Genomic DNA, 21,386 nt, shown 5'->3' on the forward strand with positions numbered 1-21,386 from the left:
CTAAAGCAAGCATAATTTTGTTCACACAGTCGTCTTACTTCTAAAACGGAAGTAATTTTAGAAAAATTAAGCGATATTTTAGAACTACATTACCGACATTACAAATTAGCTAAAGCAACATCTCGATGAAGTATGACTAAACATGCATGAGAAATCATATCTAAATTCATATACCAACTTTCTAACTATTGACAATAAGCTGCATGGTAAAGGAAACAAAGCATGTTCAAAGGTATGGGAGAGGTGAAAAAGCATACTTGTCTATGGAAAAAATGGGAATCTGTGAAAATTTATGTAGGGAGGATAGCATGTCCAATCAGGCATCACCTCCCTTCTTTGCTGACGCCACTTTTGATTTATCTCTGTATGTCTAGCAAAATGTTGATAGTTGTATACAACAAACCGTTTTTTTTAAAGTAAGAAAATTTGAAAACTAAGCAAATGTTGAACACAGGAAGAATAAATTAACACACAGAGGAAGAACGCGACCGAATCTATTTTTGTGAAATGTTGTTTCATGCAACACAGTGTGCTTTTAAAATTATACTTTTGATCATATTTGTATAACAAATTTAAGATTTACTTTTATTGCATCCTTTACTGTTGTATCTACAGTGTTTTTTATTGAACATATAAATAATTACAATTTCTTGCAGCTGATGTTTAAAATGTATTCATGATTTACAAAGTTTTATCTAATAACAAAGTTTCTTTATAATATGAACTGACTTCTGCAAGAATATACATGTATGGAATTTTTTAGTAATGAAGTGAAAAAATCCATTCAAAGTTTCGAAAATCGTGTCTCAATCATTGGCATTCAAATCCTGTCTTAGATAGGTGATTCTCTATTCCTGAGTTAAAACTTGTGAAACTTTATAAGATTTACCAGCAGTCCTTTGGAATTTGTCCAATCTCACTGTTATTATGTACTCTGCATGAGGTTCTTATTTATGTATTTTTATTTTTATAACAATTGTTTTTAGTCAGTGATGTATACTCAATTATATAACTGGAATATTCTACATGGGCGTCATTAAAGTGTTTTAATACTGTTTGTTGAAGGAGACCCTGACTCACTCTTCATCTTCCTTCGTTATTCAAATGTGTTTATGTGACAAAGCTCACAAGGATAAAAGATTGATGTTACAATAAGGTATGAACTTTCATCACCATTTTAATATGATATGTATGTTGTCGCGTTGTTTATATCAAATCTCTCATCCGTTTGTTGAGTATGTGACATGTAAAGAACTAGAGCAAGCATAATTTTGTTCACACGGTCGTCTTACTTCTAAAACAAAAGTAATTTTAGAAAAATTAAGCGATATTTTAGAACTACATTACCGACATAACAAATTAGCTAAAGTAACATCTCGATAAAGTATGACTAAACATTCATGAGAAATCATATCTAAATTCATATACCAAGTTTCTAACTATTGACAATAAGCTGCATGGTAAAGGAAAGCAAAGTCTTTTCAAAGGTATGGGAGAGGAGAAATAGCATACTTGTCTATGGAAAAAATTGGAATCTGTGAAAATTTATGTAGGGAGTATAGCATGTCCAATCATGCATAACCTCCCTTCTTTGCTGACGCAACTTTTGACTAATCTCTGTGTGTCTAGCAAAATGTTGATAGTTCTATACAACAAACCATTTTTTAAAGTAAGAAAATTGGAAAAGTAAGCAAGTGTTACACACAGGAAGAATAAATTACATACAGAGGAAGAACGCGACCGAATCTATTTTTGTGACATGTTGATTCATGCAACACAGTGTGCTTTTAAAATTATACTTTTTATCATGTTTTTATAACAGATTTAGGGTTTACTTTATTGCATCCTTTACTGTTGTATCTACAGTGTTTTTATTGAACATATAAATAATTACAATTTCTTGCAGCTGATGTTTGAAATGTATTCATGATTTACAAAGTTTTAATTAATAACAAAGATCTTTTATAATATGAAGTGACTTATGCAAGAATATACATGTATGGAATTTTTTAGTAATGAAGTGAAAAAATCCGTTCACAGTTTCGAAAATCGTGTCTTAATCATTTACATTCAAATCCTGTCTTAGATAGGTGATTCTTTATTCCTGAGTTAAAAATTGTGAAACTTTATAAGATTTAGCAGCAGTCCTTTGGAATTTGACTAATCTCAATGTCATTATGCACTCTGATGACGTTCTTATTTATGTATTTTTATTTCTATAACAATTGTTTTTAGTCAGTGGTGTATACTCAGTTATATAACTAGAATGTTCTACACATAGACGTCATTAATGCGTTTTAATACTGTTTGTTGAAGGAGATCCTGACTCACTTTTCATCTTCGTTCGTTGTTCAAATGTGTATATGTAACAAAACTCACAAGGATAAAATTTGATATTACAATATGGTATAAACTTTCATCACCATTTTTAATCTGATATGTATGTGGTCGCGTTGTTTATATTAAATCTCTCATCCGTTTGTTGAGTATGTGACATGTAAAGAACAAAAGCAAGTATAATTTTGTTCACACGGTCGTCTTACTTCTAAAACGGAAGTAATTTTAGAAAAATTAAGCGATATTTTAGAACTACATTACCGACATAACAAATTAGCTAAAGCAGCATTTCGATAAAGTATGACTAAACATGCATGAGAAATCATATCTAAATTCATATACCAACTTTCTAACGATTGACAACAAGATGCATGGTAAAGGAAAGCAAAAACCTGTTCAAAGGTATGGGGAGGAAGAATAACATGGTTGTATTTTCTACATGTAGGACGTTGAATTTTTCTTAATAAACTATATTTGCTTTTGGAAAAAGTGATGAGGTGAAATTTATGTAGGGGAAGGGGACAAGCATGTCCAACAAATGTGCAAAAAAGTGAAATGTTAAACACGGGAAGAACATATTTACACAGAGAAAAAACGCAACCGAATCTTTTTTTGTGAAATGTTGATTCATGCAATACAGTGAGCTTTTAAAATTATACTTTTGATCATGTTTGTTTAACAGTTTTAGGGTTTACTTTTATTGCATCCTTTACTGTTGTTTCTACAGTGCCTTTATTGATCATAAGTAATTATAATTGCGTGCAGTTGATTTCCGCCATGTATTCATGATTTACAAAGGTTTATTTAATAACAAAGACTTTTTATAATATGAACTGACTTACACAGGAATATACCTGTATGGAATTTTCGATTAATAAAAAGAAAAAATCCATTCACAGTTTCAAAATCGTGTTTCAATTATTGGCATTTAAATCCTGTCTTAGATATTCCTGAATTAAGGTAGCATTTTGCCTGGTGCTAGTAATATAATAGGGGCCGGCGCCTCCACATTTGGACACATGAAAATTGCAAAATTAAAGTTTATAGAAAAAGCAATGAATGATTTGTGTATTATTTGTACTTTTCTAATGTTATCTCATCATGCAGAAGACATTCATCAATTGTTAAGTTTTTAGAAGTTCTCGTAGCATCTTCAAACGGAATCACGTTTTAAATGTTATCACAATGAGCAGGCATGTGGCTAGGATGTAAAATTTGGGGGAGCAACAACATTTTTTGTGGGGGAAGAAGTTGTAGACGTCAAATTATACATTGTTATAACAATAATATAACTTATCGGTGGTTAGTTTTTGTTGGTAGCCGCTGTGCATGCGCGGCAACCACTATGCCATTCTGAAAAAGTGTCTGAGTAAGGCAGTGAGGCAGGCAATGTTTCTTCGTCGTGATATCCTCGGCTGTGTCATCGGTGATAGTCGTATATGCAAACGATCACGAAAAGAATTGTTTTAATTAAAGTCAATATTTATTTTGTTCTTCAATTACCTATGCTTTAGAGCGTATAATCTTCACTTTGTTTTAGTGACTATAGTCAAAACCTTGCAACTGAAAATATCATTCATTTATACGCTTTACTGGTGATATATAGACGTCAAATATACCTCGTTTGGGCAAAAAATACAAGGAACTTGATACTCTGTGCAGTCCATACTTGTATTTTGTTCTGTATTTTATTCATATGTCGAGTTGTTTATCTCTCACCCTGTGTTCTGTGTTTTGGTGAGGAAAATGTAAAGCAGATAGGAAATAGTTTTCTTTATTTTCATTTCAATTAGTAATGATGACGATTTGGATTTAACAGATTGTCAAAAATGACGAATAATTTAAATTTATGATTAGAGTCAATCTATGGTCCTATGAGGTCTACTGCAGTTTAGCGGACACCTTGGACGCTGACCCAAACCCTACCCTATAATCCCAAGCAAAAACGAGCCCGCGGTCACAAGCGCTTCGGGTGTCCGCTAAACTGCAGTCTAGCAAAAATATAAATTGGATCAGAATCATCTGCAATATAGTCCTATCAAAATGTTAATAAGCAAATAGTCATAGAACACAGCAAACCAGTTTGATATATCCTGTTAAAAGAACGACGTATCTCTTCACCACACGATTGTTAGACAAATAAGATATATTATTTATTAACTAGGAGTTATTATATCGAGGTAGTTACTGCCTCTCGCGCAAGTCTACTATTTTAATGCCTTGATGTAAGATCAATTACGAGTCATGTCTCTAGGCAGTGAACTTAATTTTTATGGAGGAAGAGAAATGAAGCACACAAGTCTTTATAAATGACTTGTAGTACTATTTTTAATTTATCCTTTTAACTTTTGTGAACATTTTGTACATTTAAAGTTATACCTTTTTTCGCAAACTCATTCCTCATTTCTAGAATAAAAAATGGCTTCCCCACCTAAAAAATTAAAGATTGAGGAGAATGGATCTCGTTTAAGTAAACTTTTAATCAATAAAGCAACCCAAGCCTTAAAAAAAACATTGCAATTTATTATAAACCTTCAATCATCAAACTTGAAAGATAAACTTAATGATGCTTTTAACAAAAAGAAATTGGAATCGTTAAAAAAAAAAAATGTTGTCAACAAAGAGCAATGGAACCTTCTTTACCCGTCGACTGGTTCACCTGACATTGAAAGCTTTGATATTTCATTATTGACTGTCTTATTGCGTAACATATGTGGTCTAACAGCGCCACATAGTGGATGGGATAATCTTCCTTCCTCTTCAGATACTTCACTCTCAGCAAATATTGCAAGAATAAAGTTTTATCGAAACAAAGTCTACGGTCACATAACTACAACTAGTGTAGATGACAGTGAGTTTGAGCATTTATGGCAGGAAATTTCAAAAGCATTGGTTGGTTTGGGTATTCAACAAACTGAAATAGATGAAGTAAAGAAAGCTCCTCTCACTGCCGATGAAGCAAATTATATTGAAATGTTAAAAAACTGGTGTACTGTTGCTGAGAAAACAAAAGAAGATGTGGAAGATATAAAAAATGACGTGAAGGAAATTAAAGAAATTGTGTCAGCAAAAGCTGATGTAACTGAAATTACACAAGTGATGTCAACAAAAGCTGATGAAGCTCAAATTACACAAGTGATGGCAATAAAAGCTGATGTAGCAGAAATGAAACAAGAGATGGCAACAAAATCGGATGTAATAGAAGCAAGAGAAATGTTACGGGGAAAAACAAGTTCGAATCTTGCGAAGTGTAATTTCAAAGGTCTTATAGAAGATCTTAACAAGAAATACCTTGAAGGCACTAGACAATGGTTATTTGAAAGACTCACAACTTGGTTTAACAATAGAAGTAAAGATGCTTCTAATGTCATGATTTTGATTGCCGGTCCTGGCGTTGGTAAAAGTGTGTTTGCTGCTGAGGTGTGTCGACGATATTCTGAAAAGAAGAAACTTGCTGCTTCTCATTTCTGCAGATATAATAGATCAGATTATAAAAATCCTCAAATATTGATTGAATCTTTGGCCAGTAGCATGTGTGATACAATATTAGATTTCAAACCTAAAGTGAATGAAGAATTACAGAGAAAACATTCCTACGAATCAGTCACCGATGCATTCCTTGTTTTATTAAATAATCCATTGCATTCATTTGAAGATCATGAACCAATGCTTTTGGTTATTGATGCCTTAGATGAAAGCCAAATTGATGGCAAAAGTGAATTGCTGGAATTGATTGCAGAAGAGTTTGACCGACTGCCTAAATGGATTAAAATCCTCATCACCAGTCGTCCAGAACTTCCTGTTCAAAAGGCGTTGAAAGACATGAATCCTGTGGAAATTACAACTCATCCTCGTGATATAAACAACGAAGAAGACCTGCACAAGTATTTGAGACATCAATTGAATTATCGGGTGCAGAATGATTACTACAATCTATATTCATTAGTTATAAAATGTGAGGGATCATTTCTTTATGCTTACTACGCGCAACTGAGCTTGAAAGAAAAAAATGTTGACCTTACTTACGAAAACATTCAAAAATTAGTACCTAGTGGGTTAAGCGGTGTTTACACAAAGCAATTTAAAAGAGTGAAAGAATTGTTAACGAAGAAAAGTCCAGGAAATTCTGTTGTCTCAGAAACTACTTTCATACAATTTCTTCAATTGTTGGCTGCCTGTCGGGAGTTTTTACCATTAACTTTAATGTTTAGCTATTTAGGTTTTTCTGGTGACATCAAGTTTGAAGTCTGCAATAAATTCATTGAACTAATATCGCAAATTTTGCCAGTTTACGATGACTGTTTAACCGTGTATCACATATCGCTAATTGATTGGTTGAAATCAGATGGTTACGAACAGCATGAGTTTACAGTTAATCCAAAAAATGGTCATAAGTTCTTATGGCATGCTTGTGAGAAAGTGTTTGAACAAATCAAGTCGATGAACATTTTTGAAGATCAGATGGACACTGCTATGATTAAATATGCTTTGAAGAATGGAATCTATCATATGATAGAATGTGGCGAAAATGTTGACTTAACCTGGGCAGTAGATGTCAAAGTGGTTTGTGCGAGGTTAAGGGTTGTGAAAGGCATTATCATGAAAACCATTATGTCTGAATTAGTTGGAATCTTTAAGAAACAACAAGCCTTCTTGAAAAAAGATGTATTTGAGGAACTAGTGTTTCATTTGTTTATGACAAAAAAGATGTCATTTCTTTTTGATAATAGCGTAATTTGTTTACAAATTATTGCAAACAGAATTCATGGCAGTAACGAAAAAAGATTATTGTCAAGGGATTTATTGAAACAAGGAAAGGTTGTTTGGTTTGAGAATTTAAACTTAACATATTTAATAAACCATCATCATTTGACTGTCTCCTTGCGTGCTAACGTTACATCTCATTGTTTGTCGTCCAATGAAGAACTTCTTGCTGTAGGATATGAAAATGGTCAAATATCTATTTTTGAACTACCTGGATTTGAAGAACGATGCATTCTCGGCAATGCACTTGATGATTCAAGGTTGGATAAGTGGGATGATGAATGTCGTATGAATAATGTTAACACAATTATGTCCCTGTATGACATCTATGACTATTCAACATTAAAGGAATCTTGTTTTGTACGTGGAAACATCTGTTGTTGTTCCTTTTCATCTACCGGTAATAGACTAGTAACTAGTGATGGATCTACTGAAGTAAAGTTGTGGGACGTTAACAATGAACGTTTGTTATTATGTTTACAGTCAGATGATGTCGTTAATCGTTGCTCTTTCTTAGATTCTGGCTTGTACATTACAGCAGATCATGTAAAAAATTACATTGAACTTCCTAAAGAAGTGTTCACTGTATGGAATTCAGTAACTTTACAAAGAATTGATCGACGCTGCGTTGTTGATTACCAAAAACTACAATGCACCGATAAATATTCAGAGTTCTTTGTTGCACAATTCGTCAAGACTTCGTATGTTTTTCAATTCCCAAATGCAATCGATATTTTTTCAAGTGAAAAGAAATATTCAGTAACTTTCGATTCAATGATAACACACCATTATCGTGATTGTATTTTTTATCATACAAGCCAGAATTTAAAGCTTTCTGAAATCACTCAGTTCACAAAATACAATGATCAAGGAGAAATTGAGTTTTGTTTACCAAGTGTTGGGTGTCAATGTGCTCATATGAGTATTAACAAAGTCCATCCAATCTCGTTTAAGGAATTTTACGTTGTGCCGTATTTTTCTAAGCTTAAAATTTTCAAAACTGATCATCCTTTGAAACCTTCATTTATCTTTGAGAAATTTATAATTAAATGTTGTTGTTTTTCACCGGATGGATCTTTTTTTGCTGCTTTCGCTGTTGGTGACCACATCAACATTCATATTTGGAGCATTGAACGTTGCACTATTATTCAAACTGTACCAATGCAAATGAAGGATGCAAAAGGATGTTGGTGGTCGCATGGTTTACTGTGGATATGGGATGGTTCTGATCATTTTATGAAGATATCAACTTCGTCTGAAATTTATGTAGATTCTACTCAAGCAAAGCATGTTAACATTGGATTTAAACCTAAGAAAATCTTAACATTTGGTGATGTCTTAGTTTGTATTGACAAAGAAGAAGATTTTGTTCAAGTTGTTAGAATTACCAAGGGTGAGATACAATACAACAAAAGACTTCCTGTTGATAGTTCAAAATTTAAAGCAGCAGCTGTATCACCTGATAATACTGTTATTTTAACTGTAAACAAAACAGTTTACACATTATGGAAATGGGAAAATAACAACAATGAACTTTACTTGAAACCTTGGCATACTGCAGAAATACCCATAACAGCTGTCAATGAAAAATTTGTTGACGAACAGATAACTGTAAATGATGTACAGTTCAACTGCTGTATAAGTGATAGTAAACAAGCAGTCATAGAATTTTGCAACCCCTTGAAAAGTATGGTCATTTATGTAATTAATGTTCACGAGAATGGTGATGTGAATGCCATTTTGCATAATGTCAGTGAAAAGTTATTGGGCCTCAACCTAATCGTACACAAATCTTTTTACATTGGAAAGTCTCGTGGGCCATTGCTTGCTGTAGATTTAAAGAGTGGTAAAGTATGCGCTAAATTTGACGATGGATTTCACCTTTGGCCTAATATAACTATGCATTCCAATACAGGAACTTTAGCTTTAGTTGGGAGATTATTTTGCAGAATTCAATTTTTAAAACTTAATGTTCCTGAATAAATACATCAACTCAAACTTTAATAGTAAATTCACAAATCTTTTGAGAAAATTGCACATAGATGTTGATGGTCCTAAGGATAGTTGCATGTTTTCAACTACTATAGTTTTCTACAGAAGAAGTAAACTTATTCTACCAGGCAATTTTTAAGAAATTATTTATATTTAACAAAAATAAATTTGGACCAATTTTGCAAAAGATCTTTTAATTTTATCTGTACACTTTCTTGGAATGTCTTACCTCTTGCTATTAAAGAATGTAAAACATTATCTATGTTTATGCAATAATCTGAAACGATGTATAATTGCTTTTTATAACACAAATGACTTGTATTTAAAATGAGCGCTTCTATACTAATTGATCATGAATATTTATTTTTTCCTTTCTAAGATTCTACTTGTAGTCTTCATAAATGAATTGTCATTTAAACAGGGCATCCTCTAGATTAGACTACTACTGTAAGATGCTCTGTCAAACTTATTATTATGTATTGTATCTCTGAACAAATTTCATGTTGATGATTTACTTTTTAATAGAAATGTATGGTTAGATAATTTGGTTATTTTTATTTAACAAATAGATAACATTTAACAGTTGTCTATGCAGTTATAGATACACGGGTATGGCGTCATTGTGATAAAAACTGAGTGGCCACGAGCCGCCGGGAATATAAAATGTTTGAAAACCGGGGTTTTTTTTCTTTTTGCTCAAATGCGTCCAATGCTTCAACTAGGCATTCTTAATTTCTTTATTTGCCCATTCAGGGATATATTCATGTAAATATTCAAATAAATTCTCCGTTCGTTTGTCATTTAAAAACAAGGAATTTTCTGTGACCTCAATTCCGTGCGTCTGTCCTCTTATAGATCATAGCTCTCGACTAATGAAATTGCTTAAATTCTTCCGGCTATTATATAATATTATAAATAAGACGTTCACTGCAAAGAAATGAAAGATTGTCGACAACTCATTCATTGTGAGTCATTTGATAATATGGTGTTGTTGTAGATAAAGATTATTTTGATGAAATTATACAGTGACTTTCTTTTGACATGCTTTCAAGAATTGTAAATACAATTTAATATCGTGGAAATAGGTTTTGTATGCTGTTAATAATTCAGGTGTATAAAAGCACCATTTGGCTTTTATGGTCATTAGTTGAAAAATGTGAGAGATCATTTTTTACGTTTATTATGTACATATGACCTTAAAGACAGAAAATGTTATATACTGTCAACAATTCCCGTATGTAAAAACATCATCATGACGTCATGTCAATAACTGTGATGAAAATCAATAAAACTTTTACGATTTTGACATAAGTTCTTTTGAATTGAGGAATTAAATTTTCTTGAATAATATTTTCTTGATTAAAATATTGAATAATATTAATTCTCACTTTCTGTGTTCTCAATGGTTAAAATAAAATTTATCATCATGATGTTGGGGTTGATACAACGTCCAAGTACAGTTTCAATTTGTGACAATTGTAAAGAAAACAATAAACATTTTACTTACTATAAATATTAAAGCTCAGCAAAGTGCTTTTAAAAAACCCATTCAATACAAAAATGACGTATAAAAAGGAATATTTATTTAGTAGCGTAACGTTTCGTTTTGGTTCTCAAGATATCATCAGACAGTATTGAATTACAAGTATAAAGGGATTTATATATATAATAGCTATTTACATAATATTAAATTATATGGTTGGATTAAAAAGGTGAAAGTATGTGTGGGATAAGATGGTTTGAAGTGGAATAAGTGGAAATCACGAAAGAAACAAAAACACACACAATCACAAAGTATACAGACATGGAGTTTTCTTGTGAATTGCATTTATCCTTGGTCTTTAATATTTATAATAAGAATTTTCTTTCCGCCTCGTATATCCCTAGTCACTATTCTGAAGGAACATTTTACTGATGATTTTAAAGATCTTTGTGCTTTAAACACTCAACGGATTATTTTAGTTCTAAGTTTGGGGCATCTTATGAAAGAACAGGTACGAGAGCGTACATTTTGTTGCCTTTTACTGATTAGTAAACAACTTAAGTAAACATTGGAGTTTTCCAAAATAAACATGTTTCAACATCACGTGATGTCATCTTTAGTATTAGTGACAATATTATGTATATGATACAACATATATGATAGTAATGTGATGCAGTGGTAATTTATTTATATATAGGTAAATTATATACAGTAAAATATTGACATGAATTAATGGTGATTGTCTTTGCAAGGGCTTCTTAAATTCAAAATTTTAAAATCTTAAGTTTTTAAGTTTTTCTTACTGTACGAAAGTGAGATAAAAATATCTGTGCGTGATAACTAAGGACAAAATAAAAATTTAGAGGGAGGAGGCTAATCTGCCCCCATGCCTCAAAACTATTTTAGAGGGAGTGCCACATATCCCCCTAGCAGTACCACAATCCATAAACCTTTGAGACCATACTATATAACATAGACTGGTTAACGTCTTTATTTAACATCTCTATTTCTGAATGACATGTTATTTGTAGTAGAAAATCAAACGTTCTCTGGGCTGGATCATGGGGAGGGCCTTGTTGGCGTTGACCACGTGACGAGTGATTTTGAGGGCCCCGCGCAAAGTAAATATTTTTAAAGGTACTATTGTCTTCGTGTGGCAAAAGTAAAGCAAAAATAAAACTTTATATTACAGTCAAAATTTGGAGTGCCTCCATTAGATGTCAACTAAGCATTTTATTACAAACTACGAATGGGATGAAATTTTATGTAAGTAAAACACATCGTAAGAAACGTTGGACTCATCATTGTAAGAAAATCATTGTTGAAAATAACAACGTTTTGTGGATAAAAGATGTTCGTTAGAAAGAAGAGATAGTTTTTGAACTGCCTGGGGCCCACGAAAGCTTGATCCGAACCCAAACGTTCGTCTACTTTTCATCAAATTTCTTATGACTTCTTTAAGATTATGATGATGGACTCTCCTGTCGGGGCGACAGATGGGTAGGCATGCAGGTCTATCTGCGAGAGTGGGACCTCATGTGTGAATGGAGGCAAATTTGTTATGCACACGAACGTCCGCAAACGCTGCAGGGGTACGAGACAAGAGGGGCAGAGCGTTGCTTCCTTCGGGCCCTCTTCTCCTTGATGGCGGCTTCTCTACTGGCTTCGAAGTTCCGAACGCCCTGGGAGCATAAATGCCTCCACTGCAGTCTGTCTCCCGCGAACTCCTCCCAGGTGTTTGGGTCTATGTTGCAGCTCTTGATGTTGACTTTAAGGGTGTCTTTGTATCTCTTCAGCGGTCTTCCTTGGACACGGCTCCCGTCTTGTAGCTGACCATACAGCAGCATCTTTGGGATTCTGATGTAATCCATCCTTACGACATGGCCTGTCCATCGGACTTGAGCTTTGATTATCAAACTCTCAATGCTGGGGAGTCCACCCCTTTCAAGGACTTCAAGGTTGCACACTTTGTCCTGCCACTTGATGCGGAGGATTTTTCTCAGGCAGCGCTGTTGGAACTGCTCCAGCTGTTGTATGTGCCTGCGATAAGTGGTCCTGGTTTCACAGCAGTACAGCAGAACACTCAGGACCACAGCCCTGTACACAGCAATTTTGGTGACGATCTTGATGCCGTGTTCCTGCCAGAGTCTTCTCTTTAGTCTGCAGAAAGCAGCACTGGCCTTTGCAATACGCAGCGTTACCTCTGCGTCCAGGGAACCATTGTTGCTGATGTTGCTGCCAAGGTAGCAGAATTTGTCAACAGTCTTGATGTTGGTGTGATTAATGATGACAGGATGTGGTGGTGAGGTGTCACTAGTCTGGGATGGTGGAAGCTGGACCAGGGTCTCAGTCTTGCCCAGGCTGAAGGTCAACCCAAAGCGATCTCATGCAGTTGCGAAGCGGTCTGTTATGCACTGGATGTCTTCATGGGAGTGAACAGCTAGTGCACAGTCATCTGCGAAGAGAAATTCACGCAGGAGTGCCTCGTAGACTTTGGTCTTGGCCTGAAGTCTTCTGAGGCTGAAGAGCTTTCCATCAGTACTGAACTGAATGTACACCCCTTTGTCGAAGTCACGGAAGGCGTCGAGCAGCATCGCTGCGAGCAGGATGGAGAAGAGAGTGGGGGCAAGAACACAACCTTGCTTCACACCGTTCTTCACGGGAAATGGGTCCGATCTCCCCCACTTTCCTGGACTCTTGCCTGCATGCCATCGTGAAAGGAGGCTACCAGAGAGACTAGCTTCTTTGGACACCCAAATTTTCCCAGGATCCTCCAAAGGCCTTCCCGATTAACGGTGTCGAATGCCTTAGTTAGGTCTACGAAGACCATGTGGAGTTCCTTGTCTTGCTCGCGGCACTTTTCCTGCAACTGGCGAATAGCGAAACCATATCAGTAGTTCCCCGGCCTGCCCGGAAACCACACTGAGATTCAGCGACGATGGCCTCGGCAACATTTGTGATTAGCTTGTTGAGGACTACTCGGGCCAAACTCTTGCCTGCGATGCAGAGGAGGGATATGCCTCGATGGTTGTCACATGAGGTCTTATCGCCTTTCCTCTTATAGATGTGCACGACGGCAGCCTCTTTGAAGTCCTGGGGGACCTTGACAACTTTCCAAACCTCCTGGAACAGGGATGTCAGTTCGTCCAGGAGTGCCTGGCCTCCGTTTTTGTAGACGTCAACTGGAATGCCAGGAGCCTTTCCAGACCCTGTCTGCTTGAGGGCTTTCGCAACCGCGTCTCTGGTGGGTGGGTCGGCAATTTCCTCTTTGATTGGCAGCTGGGGGAGGGACTCAGTGGCTTCTTCTTTCATCTGTGACTCTCTATTCAGCAGTTTGTTGAAGTGTTCAGCCCAGCGTGGAAGTATGTCAGCTTTGTTTGTTAGCAGTGTCGTTCGGTCTGCAGACCTGATGGGGGTAGAGCCTGACGATTTTGGACTGTATACCGCGCGGAGGCCATCGTGGAGCTTTTTTGAGTCGTGAGCATCAGCTGCTACTTGGATTTCTTCGGCTTTCTTTTCCCACCAGGCGTTCTTCAATTCCCGCAGCTTGTGTTGCACATGCTGCCTCAGTTGCTGGTAGTCTTGTTTCTTCTTCTCGCAAGCTTTGTCCCCTATAAGGTCGCTGTGAGCCTTATGGAGCCTGTCAATAAGCCCGTTGATCTCAGCGTCATTCTCGTCAAACCAGTCTCGATGTTTTCGCTCAACGTATCCAAGGACACTCGCTGCAGAGTTGTAGACGGCTTCTTTGAAAGTGCTCCAGTCTTCCTCTATATCTTTGCCCGTGATGTTAATGTTTCCCAGGGCTACCTCCAGCATCTCTTGCAGCTCTTCTTTGTTGGGTGGAATGCGAGCTACATTCAACTTCCTCAGTGGCTTCTCTCTTGCTGATTTGTTCTTTCTGGCGAGCTGGATGTTCATCTTGCTCCGTAGCAGGCGGTGATCAGACCAACAGTCGGCACCACGCATGCAGCGTGTGATGTGCACGTCTCTGCGGTCCCTCTGGCGGACGATTACGTAGTCCAGCATGTGCCACTGTCTGGAGCGAAGGTGCATCCATGTGTTCTTCAGCTTGTCAGCTTGTTGAAAGAGAGTGTTAGTAATGGTTAGCTCGTGCTGTGCGCACAGAGATAGTAGCATCAGGCCATTGTAGTTGCACTTACCAGCTCCATGGCGACCCAGGATGTTTGGCCATATGCTGTAGTCTACTCCAACTCGTGCGTTAAAGTCTTCAAGGATGATGAGTTTGTCTCTGTGGTCAACAGTGGAGAGTAGCTGGTTGAGCTCTTCATAGAAAGCTTCCTTCACTTCATCTGGGTTTGTCATTGTATGGGCGTAGGCGCTGACAATTGTAGCGTTGAAGTCTTTCTGGAGTTTCAGCCGCAGGGTCATGTAGCGATCGCTGATGCCATGTGAGTGCGTATGGCAAATCCCACGCCTGAGTCTCTTGGGGCGTTTTCCGGTTTCCCCATGCAGTAGAAGATGTAGCCACCACCGACCTCTTCCAGTTGAGTTTCATCTGCAAGTCTGGTCTCACTCAATGCGGCTATGTCCACGTGGTATTGTCCAATTATGTACGACACTTATGTAACTTATTTCGACACTTACGACACTTATTGCTATTATGTACGACCGCTTACGTACCGTATAGTACGACCCAGGCAGGTGCAAGTAGGGCAGGCTTTGTTTAAGACGTTCCATGCCCCAATGCTTAAGCGCTTTCTTGTTTTGTTATATTTAGTTGTACGACCGCTTAGTTGGATGCCCATCGTTCATAAAGTTCAGCATAAGTTTTCAAAAGAGAGTGGATATCTTTTCCTTCAAGCGTCATCACAAATGTCGTTTGATTTTCCCATTCTTACTTGCACCTGGCAGGTGCGGTTCCTGCCAGGTGCAAGTAGGGCAGGCTTTGTTTTGAATGAAGCTATTTTGTTATCTTTCGGTATAAAAAATTTTTTAGACTCTAAAAAGTATATGTTCTCAAAATTTTAATTTAATATTTTCGAAAAACGCAAGTTGCTCCTTAAGAAAAATTCATGAACTTACTGCAGAGAGAAGTTTTTGTGATTAATTGTTTGGTATAAGCTAACCTCGAATGTTACCAGTTAAAAAATTTATGAAATGTCTAATAATTGTTGATACGTTTTTTTAAAGTGTACGCCTTTCCTAATTGGGGAAATTTAAGCTATTTTAATGTATTTATTTTGTTTCTTTAACCCTTGATTATAATCTTTTTATCTAGAAGAGTGGAAATACATTGATGAATCAACGAAACATAGAGAATTGTTTTTAAAATTGATTGAATATGGGTGCAATCCCAGTGTTGAGGTTAAAGTGGTGGGCAATGTACGTGTAATATTCTCAGAAGAATTTTGCATTAGCGAAGGAAGTGATGCAACCCGTGTTTATCTTGGACTGGGTAAGGATGGTTACGGTAAAGCAGTCAAACGAATACATCGAGATAGCTTTATCCAGCTTGCACAGCAAGAAAAGAAAATTTTGAATGAATTCAATGCAAAAAAGTCGAAATATGTTGTGAATTATTTCTACTTAGAAGAAGATACTGGAACGGATTATGTTTATTTGATCTAAGACTTATGTGAAGAATCACTGGTGAAGTTTGTGGAAGATTCTACTTTGCATGATCTTCAAAAAGCTCTTCCTGATATGCTTAGACAAATTTTAAAAGGATTAGCTGATCTTCATAGCGACCCAAATCCTATTCTACATCGGAATTTGAAGCCTTCCAATGTTCTGCGAGACTCAAAAAGCAAATTTCTGATAGCTGACTTTGGCATGAGTCGAATAATGAAGAATGACACAACAACATATAAAAGCAATTCTTCCATGGGAACCCAGCATTGGATAGCTCCTGAATCATATTGCGAAGATGATGATTCAGTAAACAAAGCGCGTTACAAAAGAAGGTCTGATGTATATGTAAGTGTAGGAATGTAAACATTTGTAAGTTGTAAAGAAACTCAACGTTGTTAAAGGGGTTATATCACGAATTTTAGCCCCCCTTTTTTATTAGCTAAATTGAAAGACCTTATTTCAGTGATTTTAAATCTGCAATTATAATTGAAATTGGATTGGTGAAAGTGATTTTATGGACGTTCAAAGTCACGATTTTCAGCATTTTTTTTGCGAACTTTTTGATGGTATGCTAATGACTTGTGACGTAGATTGTTGAACACATATATCAACATGGCGTATTCTACTAGTAATCTTAATAAGAAACGCGGAGGAAAACGCTGTGTTGCTGGCGGACCTAATCAAATTAGTTGCGCCAATGATTCAAAAACAGAAGGAATGTCGATGCATCTGTTTCCTAATAAAGAAACAGAGCCGCAAAGACATAGAAAATGGGTAAATTTTGTGCGTAAACATAGACCGGGTTTTGAGGCTTCCTCTACCTCGTGTCTGTGTTCTGCGCATTTTGAAGATTCTTGTTTTGACCTTAATTTGAGCTTGCAAGTCAAGCTCAAAAGAAGGTTGAAGAAAGATGCTATCCCAACCATTGACGTGGCTGGGATTCCTGAACCATTACAGGACGAAATAACCGATCGAAAGCGCAGACAAGTAAGTTTACGCTTGTTTATGTTAATTTTTCTTTTGTCATATGTAAATTCGATATATGTTTTGTAGATTATTCGACATACTCTCCATAAGCCATCGCTGAAGGAAACATGTTCTCTCGATGAGGAAGTACCATCTACTAGTGATGGAGCTGAGCATGTTGAAGTATGCACTGGGGAAGCAAACGATTCGCCATTTGAAGAAGAACTACATGCAGTTGGTGAAGATATTTGTGAATCCCAGTCTCCATGTAAATCGTGCCATCGTCTTAAGAAAAAACTTACATCTTTACAAAAGACTTTAAGCTGGTATAAAAAGACAAAAGCATCTTTGAAGAAAAAGGCCCAGAATTATTTTACAATTATTTTAGGATGTAATGATCTGCATTTTTTCCTTAGTGGAACAGCAAAGACAGCAGTTACAAGACCTAACAGATGATGCAGATCAAATATTAAATAGCTCTGGGAATAAAAGTACTTGCAAATGTACTAAATGCAAAGCTCCAATGAAAGGACATCCTCGAGGTCAATGCTTCACTGAAAAAGAATAAATTGAAGTTGGTAGATGATAGGGCAGTGGTCAGACATTGCTTGGAGCCTGTCTCGAATGGAGAAGTAAGGCACCTCCTTCCCACCACCAGCCTGAGGGTTCACCTTAGGCAAGTGATAGTACCCTCTAGCCTCCCTATCTGGGCACTGATATACACACCTTTCTTGATGATTACAGTATTAATATAACATTGAATGGTATGTATACTTGTCAGATTGAAGATGACTATCTCACTCGATTGTGCAACTAATTAATTTTCATGAATAATTTTTTTTATTGTAGTTTAATGCCCAACATGCCCTTTGTGGATGCAGTGCACTCAAGTGTGATGACCTTATAAGATAATCTCATGTGGCTTGCTATTTTCCATTTTTACATTTATGCTATGATTTAATTCCATATAATTTTTCTTTTTTTTTCCCAGACTGACATTGCAGAAAAGATTTTCTTTACCGTATAGTGCATCCATGTATCTCCTATTTGGTTTTCATCTAGGCATATTTCCTGACCATTCTAAACTCAGCAAAGAAGGCCGACAGTCTCTACAGTGCACAAGTTAAAAGACCTTTCCATCATCGCCCCTCTGATGGTATGTAACCTTTTGTGTTGCCACTTGGATATGCTTTCCGAATAAAGTGGTAAACACAAGCAGGTAAAGGCCGAGTATTCTCCCATCCCATAGACCCACAAAACCATCGCATCAGCCATCTGTATGCCACAGCTCTCAAGTACCTGAAGTAAATAAAAAGGTTGGACTAATTATTGTTGATGAAACAATGTTGATGATAACATTCTTTCTCATACAATTTACAATCTTACATATTTAATGATTGTGATGCTTGGCGGCGATAAGCACGTCCATTCCTATCTCTCAATAGTGGCCCGACGTTTTCAAGGACAGCCTCATGAACTAAAGGCCCAAATTTGGCATGCTGTGTTATGCATGATATTTTCTCAATGCTGCCATCGAATGTCATTTTCTGCAAAGCTGGTCCTATTTCCTTACAGCATCTGTACTCTAATGCGCCTTCTAACAAATCGGTATGACAGCATTGACAATTACACCTGAAACGTGGGAGCATTGTGGTTTATAAAGTAACTTTATGTATATTACAAACAGGAGAAAACAACAACTTACCATTCACCGAGTGGAATTACGCCATCACTTCGTTGTTCTAAGGTCGCAGGAGAATTCCATCGGGATCATCTGGAGTATGCACTTCATCACCATCTCCTGCGAGCGGTTCATCGTCATATGCGAAGTCGTTTAAATGCTCGACATAACCCACGGATTCCGAGCTCGAATCAGATACGCATTCAGACATCGAATTCGAATTATCTGAGCACTGATTTGAAGCCATACTTTCCGGACAACTTGTTTTTTAATATTTTATTGAAAATACTGTCATTATTTGTTTTTAACACAAGAAAAACGACAACAAAATCACCTCCTATAATATAGTATTATATTGACGGAAACAGACGTGTTCAACTATCTACGTCACAAGTATCAATATGGCGTCGTAAAAAATTCGCAAAAAGTACCCGACTTTGGAGGCAAAATTAAGGAACTTATATTTATCTGTTTAAGTCCAGCGACATGTCATAGTTCTTCAAATAATCCAAATTTTCAATTAAGCTAATAAAAAAGGGGGGCTAAAATTCGTGATATAACCCCTTTAAATTGCATTTTGATGTAACGCTTTTTATTATTTTAGAATGCAGGGATGGTAGCTTATTATGTAACAACAAAAGGAAAACATCCTTTTGGAATTCAACGGTATAGACCGGACAACATGCTGAATGGAAACCCTGTTGGTTTGAAAGAAATCAAGGATGAAACATTAAAGGACCTTCTGTCGTGGATGCTAAATCTAAAACCTGAAGACAGACCATATTCTAACGAAGCATTAAAGCACCCATTTCTCATGTCAGATGATGAGAAGTTTGAAATGTTATGTGAAGTTGGGAATCTTCATCAGATTAAGATGAATGATCTCCAGTCAAGTGTCGTTCAACAATTGAATAGCGAATGCGTACTTTGGAAAAATCAAATTAATTGGGATGTCTATGATTATTTTCGCACGTACGAGAGAAATGGAAAACTTCATAAGGTCTATTATACATCTTCATGGGCAGAATGCTTGCGGCTCATTCGAAATACTCGCCAGCATTGGAACGATCGACCTCTACCACAACCAGAATTATTTTACAAGATTGGCGATTACAGGGCGTATTTTCTCCGAACAATTCCTAATCTCTCTTTTCGGGTACATGCTGCTGTCAGGTCAAATGAAGAATTAAAAATCAAACCAGAACTCAAGAACTTTTTTAATTTTAATGAAAGCGAACTACATCAATAAACAATTTAGACAAAACAGAACCTGTTAGGAGTAAAAAAAGTAGTTGTTAAGAAATCATTCATACTGTAAAGATCTTATTTTACAGATATAAAGAAAAACAGTTTCCACGACGTATTTAGATGAGATTTCACCACATTTCTGCTGAATCTATAGCCTGTGGTATTCATTGATACAATGTAATATACCTGATTATTTAATTTTTATTGTAATTGTTTTGAAGAAAGACTGAAGGTGAATATCACATCAAAAGTTGACTTTTATGTTTGGCTGCACTGATAAATTTTGCACTACATTCATCCAAAGTAATAAACTCATTTACGATAAAGAATTGTGTTTCTAAAATTATTATAATTACTAAAAGTCTGGCATTGGTGTTTAGGGCTCTTGGGAGCTCCTTATCGCATAAATTTGACCATCAGGAGTTGTGCATAATTCCATAAGTAGAATCTTTTGTGTATTACTATCCCACATTAATTACGTAACTGAACCACATAAAATAGTTAAATTATATAACTTTTTCATGAGATTGAGTGATTGACAGCATTTCATCTAATAATTTGTAAATGGACTCAATAATATTTTAATTAGTTTTATAGAAAAATATTCATAGTTGTTCTCATTTTCTGATGTTTTGCTTATTTCATGCGCTGTAACCATGACAATTATTTTGTGCCTAAATCCATACAACTAAAATGCAAGTGCTATGTATTTAAGATTTCTTAAATGAATATTGAATATACACCTAAATACACGTAAGGTTAACTACGGCGCTCTCTATTGCCTATATTCTAAAAACTCTCTCACACTCACATTTACTGAGTAAAGTTTTAAAATAATCTTAGAACTGCTGGAAAACCTTGTATTTACTCCACAGATAGAAAATAGTGCAAAGTTATGTTGATTTTATCATCTCAGATCCCATATCATCTGGTAGGTATCCGCACATTAATGTCACATGAAAGCGCTCAGTATTAGTTGTGTGAGAGTTTTAGTTTAAAGTTTTGTAAATCATTTATATAAATTTTGAGCTTTTTGGCTTTTTTATTTCATTGAATTCACTTCGCAAAGAGCATACTATAACAACAAAACAACGTAAATAACTTCTAAATGACAAAGAACAATGCTACAGCTTTCTCCAGTTACTGTAGCCTTTTAAACACAACGTTGCAAAGAGCATACTATAACAACAAAAGAACGTAAATAACTTCGAAATGACAAAGGACAATGCTACAGCTTTCTCCAGTTACTGCAACCTTTTAAACACAACGTTACCAACATTAAAAACAACACGATTTATATAATGTATAATAAGTGCGAAAGAT

The 21,386-nt window shown here is 36.0% G+C and overlaps 1 protein-coding gene, 1 long non-coding RNA gene and 1 pseudogene across 2 annotated transcripts; all 3 read left to right on the plus strand.

Moving 5' to 3' along the window:
* The window catches only part of LOC124451224, a 62,741-nt pseudogene that overhangs the window by 14,862 nt on the left and 26,493 nt on the right, over positions 1 to 21,386 (plus strand).
* Positions 1,117 to 20,313, plus strand: LOC124451660 (serine/threonine-protein kinase/endoribonuclease IRE1-like). The gene is made up of 3 exons (XM_047002267.1): positions 1,117 to 1,156; positions 15,816 to 16,513; positions 19,420 to 20,313. The coding sequence occupies exons 2-3, from the start codon at positions 16,241 to 16,243 to the stop codon at positions 20,062 to 20,064; spliced, it is 918 nt and encodes a 305-aa protein (XP_046858223.1). The 5' UTR covers positions 1,117 to 1,156; positions 15,816 to 16,240; the 3' UTR covers positions 20,065 to 20,313.
* On the plus strand, positions 17,048 to 17,476 carry LOC124451663. Its single transcript, XR_006950605.1, has 2 exons — positions 17,048 to 17,155; positions 17,222 to 17,476. It is a non-coding gene; the product is annotated as an uncharacterized LOC124451663 (long non-coding RNA).

The sequence above is a fragment of the Xenia sp. Carnegie-2017 genome, unplaced genomic scaffold, assembly GCF_021976095.1.
Source record: "Xenia sp. Carnegie-2017 unplaced genomic scaffold, XeniaSp_v1 HiC_scaffold_24, whole genome shotgun sequence".
Taxonomy (NCBI): domain Eukaryota; kingdom Metazoa; phylum Cnidaria; class Anthozoa; order Malacalcyonacea; family Xeniidae; genus Xenia; species Xenia sp. Carnegie-2017.

What these genes read in the sequence shown, in the direction of transcription:
- LOC124451660 (XM_047002267.1), top strand. Translation starts at nt 16,241, where the DNA reads ATGCTTAGACAAATTTTAAAAGGATTAGCTGATCTTCATAGCGACCCA. An exon ending in AAAGAAGGTCTGATGTATAT is followed by an intron (nt 16,514 to 19,419) that starts GTAAGTGTAGGA and finishes TTATTATTTTAG; the next exon opens with AATGCAGGGATGGTAGCTTA.